Source organism: Mizuhopecten yessoensis, unplaced genomic scaffold (genome assembly GCF_002113885.1).
Source record: "Mizuhopecten yessoensis strain PY_sf001 unplaced genomic scaffold, ASM211388v2 scaffold8261, whole genome shotgun sequence".
NCBI classification, from domain to species: Eukaryota; Metazoa; Mollusca; class Bivalvia; order Pectinida; family Pectinidae; genus Mizuhopecten; species Mizuhopecten yessoensis.
The window spans coordinates 11,017-26,744 of NW_018407459.1; the positions used below are offsets into that span (position 1 = coordinate 11,017).

At 37.2% G+C, this 15,728-nt stretch overlaps 1 protein-coding gene across 1 annotated transcript; it reads right to left on the reverse strand.

Moving 5' to 3' along the window:
• Nucleotides 1–12,540: 12,540 nt before the first annotated feature.
• On the reverse strand, nucleotides 12,541–15,504 carry LOC110455540 (apoptogenic protein 1, mitochondrial-like). The gene is made up of 4 exons (XM_021505725.1): nucleotides 15,356–15,504; nucleotides 14,816–15,028; nucleotides 13,819–13,961; nucleotides 12,541–13,042 (listed from the first exon to the last, which is right to left on the reverse strand). The coding sequence occupies exons 1-4, from the start codon at nucleotides 15,434–15,436 to the stop codon at nucleotides 12,958–12,960; spliced, it is 522 nt and encodes a 173-aa protein (XP_021361400.1). The 5' UTR covers nucleotides 15,437–15,504; the 3' UTR covers nucleotides 12,541–12,957.
• Between the last annotated feature and the right edge of the window lie 224 nt (nucleotides 15,505–15,728).

The window sequence follows — 15,728 nt, forward strand, 5'->3', positions numbered from 1 at the left end:
ATACTCGTAGACATGTAAACGGTCGAATACTCGTAGACATGTAAACGATTGAATACTCGTAGACACGTAAACGATCGCATACTCGTAGACATGTAAACGGTCGAATACTCGTAGACATGTAAACGATCGAATACTCGTAGACATGTAAACGATCGCATACTCGTAGACATGTAAACGGTCGAATACTCGTAGACATGTAAACGGTCGAATACTCGTAGACATGTAAACGGTGGAATACTCGTAGACATGTAAACGGTGGAATACTCGTAGACATGTAAACGGTGGAATACTCGTAGACATGTAAACGGTGGAATACTCGTAGACATGTAAACGGTGGAATACTCGTAGACATGTAAACGGTGGAATACTCGTAGACATGTAAACGGTGGAATACTCGTAGACATGTAAACGGTGGAATACTCGTAGACATGTAAACGGTGGAATACTCGTAGACATGTAAACGGTGGAATACTCGTAGACATGTAAACGGTGGAATACTCGTAGACATGTAAACGGTGGAATACTCGTAGACATGTAAACGGTGGAATACTCGTAGACATGTAAACGGTGGAATACTCGTAGACATGTAAACGGTGGAATACTCGTAGACATGTAAACGGTGGAATACTCGTAGACATGTAAACGGTGGAATACTCGTAGACATGTAAACGGTGGAATACTCGTAGACATGTAAACGGTGGAATACTCGTAGACATGTAAACGGTGGAATACTCGTAGACATGTAAACGGTCGAATACTCGTAGACATGTAAACGGTGGAATACTCGTAGACATGTAAACGGTGGAATACTCGTAGACATGTAAACGGTGGAATACTCGTAGACATGTAAACGGTGGAATACTCGTAGACATGTAAACGGTGGAATACTCGTAGACATGTAAACGGTGGAATACTCGTAGACATGTAAACGGTGGAATACTCGTAGACATGTAAACGGTGGAATACTCGTAGACATGTAAACGGTGGAATACTCGTAGACATGTAAACGGTGGAATACTCGTAGACATGTAAACGGTGGAATACTCGTAGACATGTAAACGGTGGAATACTCGTAGACATGTAAACGGTGGAATACTCGTAGACATGTAAACGGTGGAATACTCGTAGACATGTAAACGGTGGAATACTCGTAGACATGTAAACGGTGGAATACTCGTAGACATGTAAACGGTGGAATACTCGTAGACATGTAAACGGTGGAATACTCGTAGACATGTAAACGGTGGAATACTCGTAGACATGTAAACGGTGGAATACTCGTAGACATGTAAACGGTGGAATACTCGTAGACATGTAAACGGTGGAATACTCGTAGACATGTAAACGGTGGAATACTCGTAGACATGTAAACGGTGGAATACTCGTAGACATGTAAACGGTGGAATACTCGTAGACATGTAAACGGTGGAATACTCGTAGACATGTAAACGGTGGAATACTCGTAGACATGTAAACGGTGGAATACTCGTAGACATGTAAACGGTGGAATACTCGTAGACATGTAAACGGTGGAATACTCGTAGACATGTAAACGGTGGAATACTCGTAGACATGTAAACGGTGGAATACTCGTAGACATGTAAACGGTCGAATACTCGTAGACATGTAAACGGTGGAATACTCGTAGACATGTAAACGGTGGAATACTCGTAGACATGTAAACGGTGGAATACTCGTAGACATGTAAACGGTGGAATACTCGTAGACATGTAAACGGTGGAATACTCGTAGACATGTAAACGGTGGAATACTCGTAGACATGTAAACGGTGGAATACTCGTAGACATGTAAACGGTGGAATACTCGTAGACATGTAAACGGTGGAATACTCGTAGACATGTAAACGGTGGAATACTCGTAGACATGTAAACGGTGGAATACTCGTAGACATGTAAACGGTGGAATACTCGTAGACATGTAAACGGTGGAATACTCGTAGACATGTAAACGGTGGAATACTCGTAGACATGTAAACGGTGGAATACTCGTAGACATGTAAACGGTGGAATACTCGTAGACATGTAAACGGTGGAATACTCGTAGACATGTAAACGGTGGAATACTCGTAGACATGTAAACGGTGGAATACTCGTAGACATGTAAACGGTGGAATACTCGTAGACATGTAAACGGTGGAATACTCGTAGACATGTAAACGGTGGAATACTCGTAGACATGTAAACGGTGGAATACTCGTAGACATGTAAACGGTGGAATACTCGTAGACATGTAAACGGTGGAATACTCGTAGACATGTAAACGGTGGAATACTCGTAGACATGTAAACGGTGGAATACTCGTAGACATGTAAACGGTGGAATACTCGTAGACATGTAAACGGTGGAATACTCGTAGACATGTAAACGGTGGAATACTCGTAGACATGTAAACGGTGGAATACTCGTAGACATGTAAACGGTGGAATACTCGTAGACATGTAAACGGTGAAATACTCGTAGACATGTAAACGGTGGAATACTCGTAGACATGTAAACGGTGGAATACTCGTAGACATGTAAACGGTGAAATACTCGTAAACATGTAAACGGTGAAATTCTCGTAGACATGTAAACGGTGGAATACTCGTGGACATGTAAACGGTGAAATACTCGTAGACATGTAAACGGTGGAATGTGTTGAAGGTCCCTGGTTTAAACCTGATTCCGTTGTTTTGATTATGTTATTGTTACTTAATGCTATAGATGGTTATTTTAAGTCCATTGTCTGATGAAGACGAATCAGTCAACTGTTTCTCTCCTCCATTAACCGGTTTCAAGTGCTACAAATCTGCGCAAATTAGTCTGTTCATTCGGCTCTTTTCCATGTGAAAAGTGAACCAATCAATTGGTCCATGTTGAATAAATATGCGCGCAATATTTTGTTATTCAAATTTTTTAAAGCTTGGTACATAGGTAACAATTGGAAATCGTTCTTCGGGAACATTTGTGACAAATGGCCCGCGGTAGGCAATTAAGGGCAACAGTTCTCGAGACATCAATATCACCAACATCAACACTCCGCCTAATGCTGAGCTCACACATAATCTCCTTTATATATTTACCGTTAGAGGCTTAGCTCAAACTTTGTTTCCCATTTGTTTGCCATAGATGCTTAGCTCAAACTTTGTTTCCTACAAATTTATATAAGCGACTGAAGGCTTAACTCAGCTTGAGATGAACTTAAAACATTGTTGATATTGGTGTCACGTCTTCCAGAGAACATTGGAGCAGTGTTGCCAAAAAATGAACATGAAATAACTGTGTACTGCAGCATGTCTTAGTTATCCTTATCTTCAAGGTGTTACCATCTGCGTGCGGATTGCGTTCATTCTATTCGGACTTTGTGTTGTAGCGTATACGTACAATGTATCATCTGCGTGCGGATTGCGTTCATTCTATTCGGACTTTGTGTTGTAGCGTACCATTGCCTGTTACTTATAGTTATATAAACCCTTACATTTGTTAGATGGGTCAGTGTCTTAATACATTGAAGTGTCATTAATAATGAAAGAAAAAACAAAGAAATTGGTAAAAATGTCTGCATTGTTTAACATGACTTGCGCTTAGTAAAGAAGAAAATTATGAACTGGGACGTTCAAGGTACTTAGCAATGAGAAATAGTTAATATTTGTTGTTCTGTGCTGTTAACGTGTATTAAACTGAACATATTTTTTCGTTGTGAGTTAATTTCCGTGCTAGCTGTTTCAATAACAGTTCTGTGAAGAATTAATGGTGAATAGATTAATTAAACTCACACGGGAACACAGAATATTATCGTATCATATTAAATTCATGCAAAACTGTCTTCCTCGTTTTAGTTGTTTATTTTCTTTGGAATTTAAATAGCTTGTAAACTCGGACGTGCATTACCAGTTGGATAGTTTTTCTCAAGTTAGGCTTGTAAAAGTGTTTTATGTTCTTTAAACAAGACAATAAGTTCTTTAAAATGTTGTCAAAATGTATGAGTCTATTTAAAACTGTTATGGATTCATTGTTTATTGTTGTAGTATCTTACGCAAGTACATATTATTGCCATATACCGTCAATGAATGAGTAATGTTGTTATATACACATCTGTGTGCTATTTTTAACAGCTCGCTGTCTGGTAATGGTGGACTACACACGGGTTTCTCCTCCGCTCATTACAACTATGGAATTCACAAAATGACAAATACTGAAAACACACTCTGCCTTCGTCTTCATACTCATTACCAAAAATGTAACTAACTAATAAGGGCGACTTCCATACAAAACTAACTTAGCTAACTAACTAACATAGCTGAAAACCTTTCTAAAATTTTAATCAAATGCATACTAAGCTTGTTTCTTTTTGCGACTTCTGTTTGTAGATTTGTGAATTGGTGTGTGAAATGAAAGAAACGAAACAAGGTTTACACTAAATGTATACTAGATGCATTTACCAACCAGCATATATGAGGAAATTTCCAACTTACATAGAACTAATAAAAGTCACGATGTTGGCTATTGGATTTCTTGTATGAGGTCGAATTTTAGGGTTGATTTGCTGAGACAGGATCAACTGTTTGTTCCTGGGTGAAACAAGCTCGGGGATTTGATAGTTAATGCGTTGTTATAATGATGTGGTCGGGCGGGGTGTCCTACTTCCGTGTCTATGTCTACATGGTCATCAAACCACAAGACAGTTCGGATACAGCTTCAGAAAATCTGGAAGTTTGTCTTACAGATATCAGTACCTGGATGAACGCCAACTTACTAAAGCTTAATCAAGAAAAGACGGAACTAATCGTCTTTTCCCTAAAGTGTCAGCAAACAATGGCTCTCGAGCTCAAGGTCGGTGCCAGAACTATTGAGACTGTCACAGCTGTTAAAAACCTAGGGGTATACTTTGATAGTTCACTGAACATGGCGAAACAAGTGAACGCTATTGCCAAATCCTGTTACTACCAGACCAGGAAAATCGGCTGTATTCGGCAGTTTATAACTGAAGATGCATGCAAGATTTTGGTACATTCACTTGTTACCTCTCGGTTGGATTATGGTAACGCCCTGCTCTGTTGTATATCTGACAAACTAACTAGTCGTCTGCAGAGGGTCCAGAACACTGCAGCACGGCTGATTACTCGTACTCGAAAGAGAGAGCACATCACACTTGTGCTTTATTCATTGAACTGGTAACCTGTACGATACAGGTCGCAGTACACAATTTTGGTGTACACAAACAAGGCACTGAATGGAAAAGCTCCTCAGTACCTACAGAAGCGTGTTGCCCTGTATTAGCTGTCACGATCACTGCGGTCGGAGTCAGAATCATTGTTGTGTGTCCCAAAATCTCGTACTGTGACCTATGGAAACCACTGCTTTGGGAGGGTTACGGCCACGTTGTGGAATAGCTTACCATATGCTATTAGAAAGTCAAATACCCTGGCCAAATTCAAGAGGGACATCAAATCTCCCCTCTTCACGCCTGCATTTTAGGGTCTCTGCAAAAACGTCATGTAAATACCATCCTTTATTTGTTCAAGTATGTGCACATTGCTTGCTGAAATGTATAAAAGTGATTGTAAGCCTTTGTTTTTGTTTCACAATTATAACTATTACTATTATCCATATGTTGTAAAGCGCTTTAGAGTAATTTTGCAAATTAAATAAGGCGCTATATAAATGTTGTATATTATTATTATTATTATTATGTGATATTGGTCCTTCAGAGGCCTCACCAGGCGTGAGCACTCCGTTATCGGACCTTGTCTGGGATGACGTCATAGCCCCAGTAAATCTGCATTAAGAGACCACCTTGCTCTCCTATGATTTTAGTTACAGCATTTAGACAACATCGTACCTTTTACAAAATACAGGTACCATAGCTGTTGCGGAGGCGTAGACTACCAATTAATTACGTTATATCAGCTCATCTTTAGGTTCAAGACTGCATGTACAGTACCATAGTCCATTTTGAATTTACGGTTTACTCACTGACGATAACTCCTGAAATAAGACATGTAATTAACTACTCCTTTTTGTTTCTTTGAATAATTTATTACGGCTGTAAGGTTGATATTAGTACTAAACTCGTGTAATGAAAGATCTGAAATACATATAATTGGAGAGAGCGAGAGAGAGGGGGTGCACTCTCGGCCTATAAATTGTATCATGCAAATGTGAATGCAACAAATACCCTGATTTTTAATAAGTTTAATGCGCTACAAATGTGTTCCTTAATTTCTGTGAAATATCTATGTACAGACGCTCTGTATGAAAAAGAAACTACAAACTGGTTTGAATATATTTTGTTACTGACTAACGTTTTGTAAACTGGTCATATGTTGAGATAAACAATAAACGGACAAAGTTAATCGGATATTGTTGTTATTACATGCAAGACTGAATAAAGTTTAAAATACTTATAATTAACGTTTCTTTGATATTTAATAGCATTCACTCAAAGAAAGGCATCATCAAAAATGTCAGAAATAGTGAAAAACTCCCAAATCCAAATCCCAGCTGAAACAGGAGGTACTTGGTTTGGTTTATAGGGCTTACCATTTCATGAACAGCTAAGGTCATTTTAGGACGCACCTCCATGATTATTGTGTATGTGTGCCGGAAGCAGGGAATATTGGTGTATTTGCTTCCTTGTGATAGCGCGAATCTGATACCGACTTGATAGTGCTATCTCACTAAAATACCATGCCGACGGCACCAAGCACAGCATCCGCCCGGTCTTATTATACTGCATAGACAACGGGTGAACCAGTTTTATCATTACCCTTAATGCTGAACGATAAACAGGGAATAACAACTACCAATTTTAAATATTTTGGTATATCCCGGACTGAGGACAACCGATTGCCTTCCTTACCTGGACGCAACGTTCATCAGTATAGCCAAAACTGAGTAATTGCCAAGCAAGGTGCTAGAAATCAAAGATAATAAGAGGTAGGGAGAAATGTTAAGATCACAAATATTACACTGGGCGCTTTATATTGGTCGCTACCGTGTCCCCAAATAGAGGGCACAAAAGCAAATCCCAAGATCTGAAGTGGGTTCCGCGTTGATCGCCTCTTACGATAACAACAGGTGTATTCTTTTTTCCATTTCTCCAACCTGCAGGAATTGAAGCAGGAAGTGAGCAAACCACCTTGGACTCATTACGAACCACTTGTCCGAGCCGAGAGTCCTAATTAAGGAAGATTACAAACCTACCGTCATCCGTATACGATATGGATAAGTCAATCAACTCGGTAAACATCAGACAGTCACCGACGGAATCCCAAGTATGGGCCTAATATAACATTTATGTCAACAGAACGTAAGTTACATAGATGAAAACATCCTCAATTTCCTTATTCGAATAAGAACAAATTTGCCATAAACAAACAAAGGGAACTACATGTAAGTTAATTAGTACAATAACGCTAACGCAAATTTAATCAACTGGACCCCATTTCTATGGCTTTGATGGGCAAGTGTGTACCACTACAAGTGTGTACCACTACAAAGGAAACTTTTTCAACATGGACAGCAACTGCTTTTTATTTTTTCGCAAAGATAGGCGAAAAGTTGTGATCTACACATAAATCGTTCCGAAGCACAGACAAAACACAGACAAAGCACAGACAAAACACCAATAGGAATCCATTATGCTACGTGTGTTATAACTTCAGAAAACAACGGTAAACTATATACCAGAAATATATATCGCAGTCCGAACACTTCGGTCGATAGTTTATTAGCCAACCTTAAATATTGAGACAGAAAATTAAAGGAGAGGAGAGGAGACAGAGAAGGAGAGGAGACAGAGAAGATAGAAAACATTTCAAAGTAGATCATTACACATTAGTTTGACCTCCGGATCATAGCAACTTGTACAGAGACTTGTCTCGATCGTCCAAAACAGAGGATAACAATATGTTTCAAAACATCAGTTTGATATGAAGCACAGGTTGTTGACAAAGGAGATGTAGCCTTACCCTCACAAACCCTTGTGAGTATAAGGACCAAGTATCTCAACCACAGCCAGGCGCTCAGCAGAGCACCTATCAAATGTTCGCTAGTCAACGAAATGGGTATGGGACCTATTTGGATAACAAAAACTTCTCATCAAATCTACAACAATAAAAGCATTTATCAGTTGAGATAAGAAATACAAATATGAATTTAACGGAAATCACAGAATAAATTGCATGAAATACAAAATTTTCATAAATAGTACACAAGTAGTTTTCAAACACATCTTGAATTTGAATGATAGCTTCTTTTCAATAACCGCGTATGCTTTATGAAAGTCAGACTGAACCAGAGACTAAGCCATCGGTGAATATCGTTATCGCAATCAAGTATTTCTTTAACTTCCTGGCGTCATTTTGTGAACTTACTTTCCCGTTAAATATGTCAAAGGGAATTAAACAAGTGTGTGGTTATAGATTAATAATTCGGCATTAAACAATAAATCAATAAAACAAATATATACCTTGATATCTCCACCATGAATGCAATAGGGAAATAATGAATATCGTGTTGTGCAATCCTGGACTGGAGTAGGGGTATTAGGAACACAGCTTGATAGGACATTGATGAGGTTCTGACAACTCATAGTTATTAGCTCTCACGTGAACACTGTGTATGACTGATACCGGATATAGCAGGTACCGCAGCGGGCATTAAAGATGGGCGCAGTCAAGTCACGGTAAGTTTTCCGATATTTCAGGCATTTTCTGGTAGTGAAGATACATATAAAGAAGCATGACAGTCAATCATATACATAATTAATATTTGAAACAGGAGACATGTACAATATTTGGTGTTGTTGCAAATTATTTACAAAAACAGTCTGCCTAGTACCGCTAAATCTTCATTCGCAACAGCAAATATTGTCTTTACTTGACATTTGCCGGTACTAAATACATTTATATGCTGCGATGATTACTTATAGTTATATAGTCATGATAATTCATGGAATCATTATATATAATGCTTTGTTCTTTAGATATTGGCATAACTAATTTTGGGTAAGTGTACGGCGAATAGAAAAACCAATGTACGGCGAATAGGAATTTTCAAAAAACCTGGTGTACGGCAGATAGTTCCTATGCTATACGGTATTCAAGTGAATACTTTACCTTAATGTGATATATTTTGGTTTTCTTACAGGAATGGCACGGTATACATGCTGGTATTGCCCGGAGCAGTTTTCTACGTTTGTAGATATAATCCACCACCTTGTTGAATGTCATAGATCTGACCATGTAAAATGTATACGCCAAAAACAAAATACATCAAAAATTTGCAACTTCAACATTACAGTGTGTAGGGAACAGGGTAGGGATTACTATAAAAGAGAACGAAGAAAAACTACATTAATTTCGCCCACATAAAGCTCGAAAAGACAGCCCATTCAGGAAAATATTTAAAACGCGAATATTAAAATTTTGTAAATCAAATGTTCGCTTGATAGCTGAGATACCGTCCTGTGTTGGAGATATCTGGTTCATTCGACCTCTTCTTCTGGAAGAGTCTATCATGAAAGTCGCCCCGTTATTGGAAATAAAGTCCAGTTGCGGCAAGTAGAAAAAGTGTTTTTGAAATGTCAAGAGCTATAGTCAAGAACTGTTATGATATATGTTTGCAAAGAGCGAGTGAAGTGCTAGTTTTCCTTATAGCCGACCTCGATCGTACAAAGCTGAAATACCACATGCCTTTCCTGTTGCTTATGCACTCAAAGGATACAGCATGAAAACAGACGTTATGCGAAAAATGTTGCAATATGTATTGAGAGCTCTTTTCCTTGAAGGTATCTACACACCAGTCGTTTCCTACGATGGTCAGTGGGCAAAGTTGGTATTTCATACTGAGGAAGGGGAATCACTTACCCTTTTGGAACTGCAAAAGAAGGTATTTTCTGATGTGCAAAAGAAAAGCGCTAAGGTACTGTGCTATGAGATATTTCAAACAGGAGTAGTGCAGGTTTCAAGCTATGATGACGTCTTGCGTGAACTCCATGTAAAGAAACTATCCTCGGGATTTCAATTGGGATTAAAGAACACTCAAAAAACATTTCAGACATCTTGTATCATGGTATAGTTCATGAAAAAAAGCAGCAAACAAAAGAAAAAAGATCTTTCAGGAGAAAACACCGTGAACTTGGATGAAGTCCTCTTTAATATTCCTTCAGAAGAAATGTCAGATATCGATACAAACATTTTCCAGTCACATTATGCGTAAGAGCCCCAAACGCAATATTCACCAGCTATTGCGTCTGTTGAAAACGGGAATGATTATGCAGTTGAGCCGATCGTGACATCGACAGTAGAAGATATGATTACAAGAAATGTTCCTGAGGAGGAATTTCAACGAAAGACCAGCTTGAACACACGAATGTACCAAATAAACAGTCAGTTTCTCAATACACTTGAAAAAACGTATCCCTATATATATTGACATTACTTTGAAGTAAATGATTTTACGATCGCGGCAGAACAACCCATCATATTGTGATTTGAACATGTGTTATAGCATGCGAATTTGGGTAATCCTCATCATTACTTAACTCGACATTCATAACACTTTCGACATTCTTTACTGCCCCTTCCCTTACGATATCATTCACAAATGTTGTTACAAAGCAACATCTTAGTATAGCTATTCGCCGTACTGTTAACATGCTAGTCGCCGTACACTTGACAATGTATCAACATCTATTCGCCGTACACAGACGAAAACACATTTCAGTCAATTACATCGTAATGACTTCATTTAGACACATGACCATTAGATGTATATCCCGGTCTCATCTACATATATGCCATTTACGTCCGTTTCGTCATCGTATATGTCGTACTTCAATAGGTATCTGTTATTGTTTCTTTGTATACGATTTTGTACCGGTACTTTGTTGTCATTTGTTACCAATATCTCAAGATCGCATGAAATAGTTTACAAAGTATCTGTATCACACACATCATTGTTCATTGTTGAACTGTTGTGCTTCTTTGTTTGTCTCTTCACTACCAGAAAATACCAGAACAATCGGAAAACTTACCGTGATTTCACTGCGCCCAGCTTTAATGCCCGCTTCGGTACCTGCTTTATCCGGTGTCAGTCATACACAGTGATTAATAATGGTGACATCGTTCTAATGATACCTTAGTTTTCGCAATGATTTCATGTGGACAATTTTAAGTTAAATAATTTACTGAAAGAACTTCTTGTGAAGCTGTGTCTAAGAAGTGAGTATGACCCTCCTATTGTATGTAAAACAAAGAATTACATAAACAAGGCTCATTTGGAGGCAAATTGTGCTCCATATGCTGACATTTAGCGCCAACACGGAGCTAAAAGCCATTTTGAAAGGCAAAGAACCTTCTAAAATTCGAAAATCAGCGGTTTAAAAAAAAAACATGGTCGGGGGTAAAAAGGTAGGGTCGGTCGGGAACCCTAAACAGACATATTTTTTGTTTGGCCTGATCATGTATACCTTATTTAGTTCTAGTAGTACATACACTTGAACTATGAAGAATCATTGTTATTTAAAATAGGTATTATGTTAGTGTCTACTTGTCTAAATGAAATCACGATCCAAAAGTAAAACACAACTGTTTGTCAATAATAAGAACAAACATGTTCTTTTAGCATCTGATTTTCGGTAGAGCCGTCGAAGATCGAATTTGAGATTCGCTGGGAAACCCCGTTAAACGACCAACATGGTTTTCAGTGGCGGATCCAGAGGGGGTTTTTTCTGCTTCAGGAACCCCACCCTGCCTGAGAGTTTTCTATAAAAATCAAGTATTTTCACCATTTTCCTCAATTATTCCCCACATGGAAACCCCCCTGGAAATTTAGAAACCCCCCAGATGGGTATCTGGATCCGCCGCTGGTTTTCGTACTTTGATACCAATTTGGTTCGTCACGTTTTAAGCAATTTAATAGAAACAAAGCAATTTAATAGGAACATAGCAATTTAAGACTAATATTATTTTATTAATAATATTATTAATTCTGTCATTAATCTTTTTCAAATATATTTCTTTATATCGAAACTTAATATTAATACATTTTGAAGTTTTCAATTTCTCAATACTTTCCTTGTAGTTACACTAGCTCGTTAATCTCCCGACTAGACAACAACGCGGGCATTTAGGTGACGCTTCCTCCACAACTGCTTCACCAACCAGTGAGGTCATACTCTATACAAATAGGGGCATTCTACAGTTCTCACACATTGCTATACTTTAATAATAATAGTGTGATAAGAAAAGAAAATAACATGCACAAGGAAATATTTTCAATTTCCTCAAACATAATGAGCTTGCGACCATTGTGTTTTTATTAATTACATGTGTGGATATAAACCTGTGATATTCCTGGAAACGTGAGTGGGCTGTTTATAATCTGTTTGACTAAAGAAATGGAGTGAATATACCTCCCTTGGGTAACATTTTGTATTCGTTTTAAAGCAGTTGATTTTGCAACTTAGATAACAGAGCAGATAATTTATAATGAGATAACAGTTGAAACAGTTGAATAACAATACAAATACACATTTAACAGGATAAAATCAACAATTTATTGGGTCTGTTTGATGTGTTGCAAGATTCTCAACCATTTTCTTGTATACGTTTGAAGACAAAATGTATGTATGTATACAATACATTTTACGTGTATCATTGGCATGAACTACGGTTGTTACATAATCTAACTATAAACTTGTATTTTTTCCTGATTTGTGCAAACACTGATCACAACCTACACCGTGAAGTAGACAACTCCACAGAATCCACGTCCACACCATTTCTGTTTTTTCCGGCACTGAAAGCCAACTATATATCAATGGCTGATATTTGTATCATCTGACAGAAGCTTTCAGAATAATCTGATATTTGTCTTGGTTGATACCAAACTCTCCGAGTCTATATGAATAGTGTTTATGTTGCTCCACAATATTGTCAACTTTTATGTATTATTTCCTGAATCTTTTTGTGAACTTTTCCATATTGAGTTTAAAGGCTGGCCATAACAATGAGAAGTTCCTCCCATACCATTCCCTGCAAAAGGCAAAAGAAATAACATAGTAAACCACTCAGACGAGTTACTGTTCTGCTGGCGTTCAACCCCAACTTTGCTGATACAACAAAAGTTTCATCACTTTCCTCTTTATTTTTGTTTATCTATTTAAGCTAAGAGGGATGACGGAGAACAGCAGTTCAACACATAGTTGAAATCAACAAGTGAGAGCCTTGCTTTTGACACCAGTCATATACTATAATAATAAAAAGTATAACTCTATATGTGTATTGGTAAATATGTTCATGTCAAGTTACAATGTACAATGAGTCTCTTGAATTTAGTAATTTTAGTTATGCAAAACATTAAAATTGTGAAGAATATATTTGATGTTATATCGACTTACGTGACAGTAAAATCTATATCACTACCTTCTTTGCTTGAGTGTACCAAAAAGTTAAAATACTGTTTGTTATTTTCTACAGGTGTACATAATCTATCTCTTTCTATTTTACTAATGTTTACTTGCAAGAATTGAAAATACAATAGAATGCCTTGAAAAAGTTAAACTCTTACATAGATTTAGTCTAGAAGAGGTTAAAGCGCTAGGAACAGTGTACATGTATATGTCTGTGGGTGCAATAGGTGCCTTGCTCTGCCCTGACACACAAACAACATGTGTTTCAGCCTAGTTCTGGTACATGTGATTGTCTTTTTTTTCAGTTTTATATTTGCCCCAGAAGATATAGACCAGAGTTATTCTTTGATGTAATAACAAATGTACCACTTAAATACTTGACAGACTAAGTAGGTTTACCTGTTGTAATTCATGTGGAGTTTGTAGTGATTGTCCAGGAACTTCTTGTAGAAAACAGACATTTCTTCTGCAGATAAAGTTTCAGAATCAGACCCTTCCTCCTGCTTTTCTTCTAGTCGCTTTTTCACAAAGTTCTCTTTCATCTAATCAATAAATATTTGTAATTTAGTTGAAATGTAGCATATTTAGCACCCTCTTTCAAGTTATAGTTGAAGTTATACTGAAATACAATCATTTGGCTGGCCGGCCATAAAGAGATCTTAGGAAATGACAATTAATGAATTAATGAATAATATTTTCTAAATATGTTAAAAATATATCAAGATATGGATATAGAGGCAGAGTGTCTGCCTGCATCCATTATTCATCCTATTGTATCCCATTGTATAGTACTAGTTGATCTCCTAAAATTCAGAGACTGTCAATAAAGAAAATGGAAAGCTAAAATACTACAATTTCACAACTAACAAAATGTGAGTCAATATTTATGCTCATCCCTCAACTCCTAGTAGTAGTGTACTTGAGTAATATCAACCATAAGAAGTATCCCAATTATCTAACATTTGATTTATTTTTTATTTCTGAACAACTTTATTCATCATATACTGATAAAGTCAGTAAAACAATCTTTAAAATGTACATCTTTTGTGGCCCCAGTATGGTTTAATTTGTTGACATCTGTATAGCCTAATACCAATATATATATATATATATCATATTTTTATGTCATTGACCTTATAATTAATTAGATAATATATATCAATACGCAATGGGGTTTTTTCTTTGTTTGTTTGGTGTTTGTTTTTTTAATATTTCCTAGTGTTCCCTAAACTGTTAAAAAAATTGTGTATGACTTATATAATTACTGGTCCATTGCAATTGGTTTTATTTTCATTTAAATATTTTCGATTTCATCAAATCTTAAAAAAAAGAAACAGTGGTCGATAGCTATATATGTAGTCTATTCTAACTTCGGGTGTATATATAACCTATATACCTCATAGAATTCCGTGTTATGTTCAGACCAAAACTCCTGATTCCAGTCTTGTGTTTCTTGTCGCTGGGACCTGTAACTTTTGGCAAGGGGGGAATCTTCTTTACTAACGTGGAACTTTATAGGTCTCAGGTTGGACACCGGATCAGATGGACCGATCCAATCATTTACCATGTCTTCTTCTTTTACCAAACATGGGATTTTCTTCGGGGTGTCCTGTGCACAAAATAACGAGTTAGGTACATGTATGTCAGAGTTACCTCCCTTCAACTGTAAAGTTACTGTAGACACTACTGAATCAACTCAACACTGAAAGCATAATTTTGCAATCAAATGTACACAATGAAAACAAATCATTTATATTTCATTAGATCTACAATTATTCATTTGTTATAAAATGGCGCTTATGCCGTTTTTCTGTCACACTCACAACAGAGACGTTTGGCTTCAGGCCTATGTCTCTGCTCACAGCCACGGTGACACAAGTTGAAGTTAGGCAAAAAGTACGCGTGAGCATTCATTTAAGAAATAACGCATACTTACATCGACCTGTTTGTTCCCTGACTTCGAATGCTTGTAACGACAATACGTCAATCCACGAGTTCTTTGAATTACCCTGAGCATCTTACTGAATTGGTCAGAGACGTTTTATACACAAACGCACAGCAAAGTAGAGCAATGCTAGGCACGGAACTTTGGTATGCCAGGGGAAACCACTCTAATATACTTTCGGGAATTTCTTGTATAACATTTTTTTTTTTATAAAAGACAGTAGTCTAGCCGTTTTAAAATATACAGTCCGAAAACCAAACTGGGAAAAGCAAGAAATGTCAAAACTTGGTACTCAATGTGCTGAACATATAGATGAAGAGGATATTTTTCAACTAAATGCAAGTCAATAGTTGATGTATAAATG

What these genes read in the sequence shown, in the direction of transcription:
- LOC110455540 (XM_021505725.1), bottom strand. Translation starts at nt 15,436, where the DNA reads ATGCTCAGGGTAATTCAAAGAACTCGTGGATTGACGTATTGTCGTTAC. An exon ending in CAGGGAACAAACAGGTCGAT is followed by an intron (nt 15,029 to 15,355) that starts GTAAGTATGCGT and finishes TTTTGTGCACAG; the next exon opens with GACACCCCGAAGAAAATCCC. An exon ending in CTCCACATGAATTACAACAG is followed by an intron (nt 13,043 to 13,818) that starts GTAAACCTACTT and finishes TGCCTTTTGCAG; the next exon opens with GGAATGGTATGGGAGGAACT.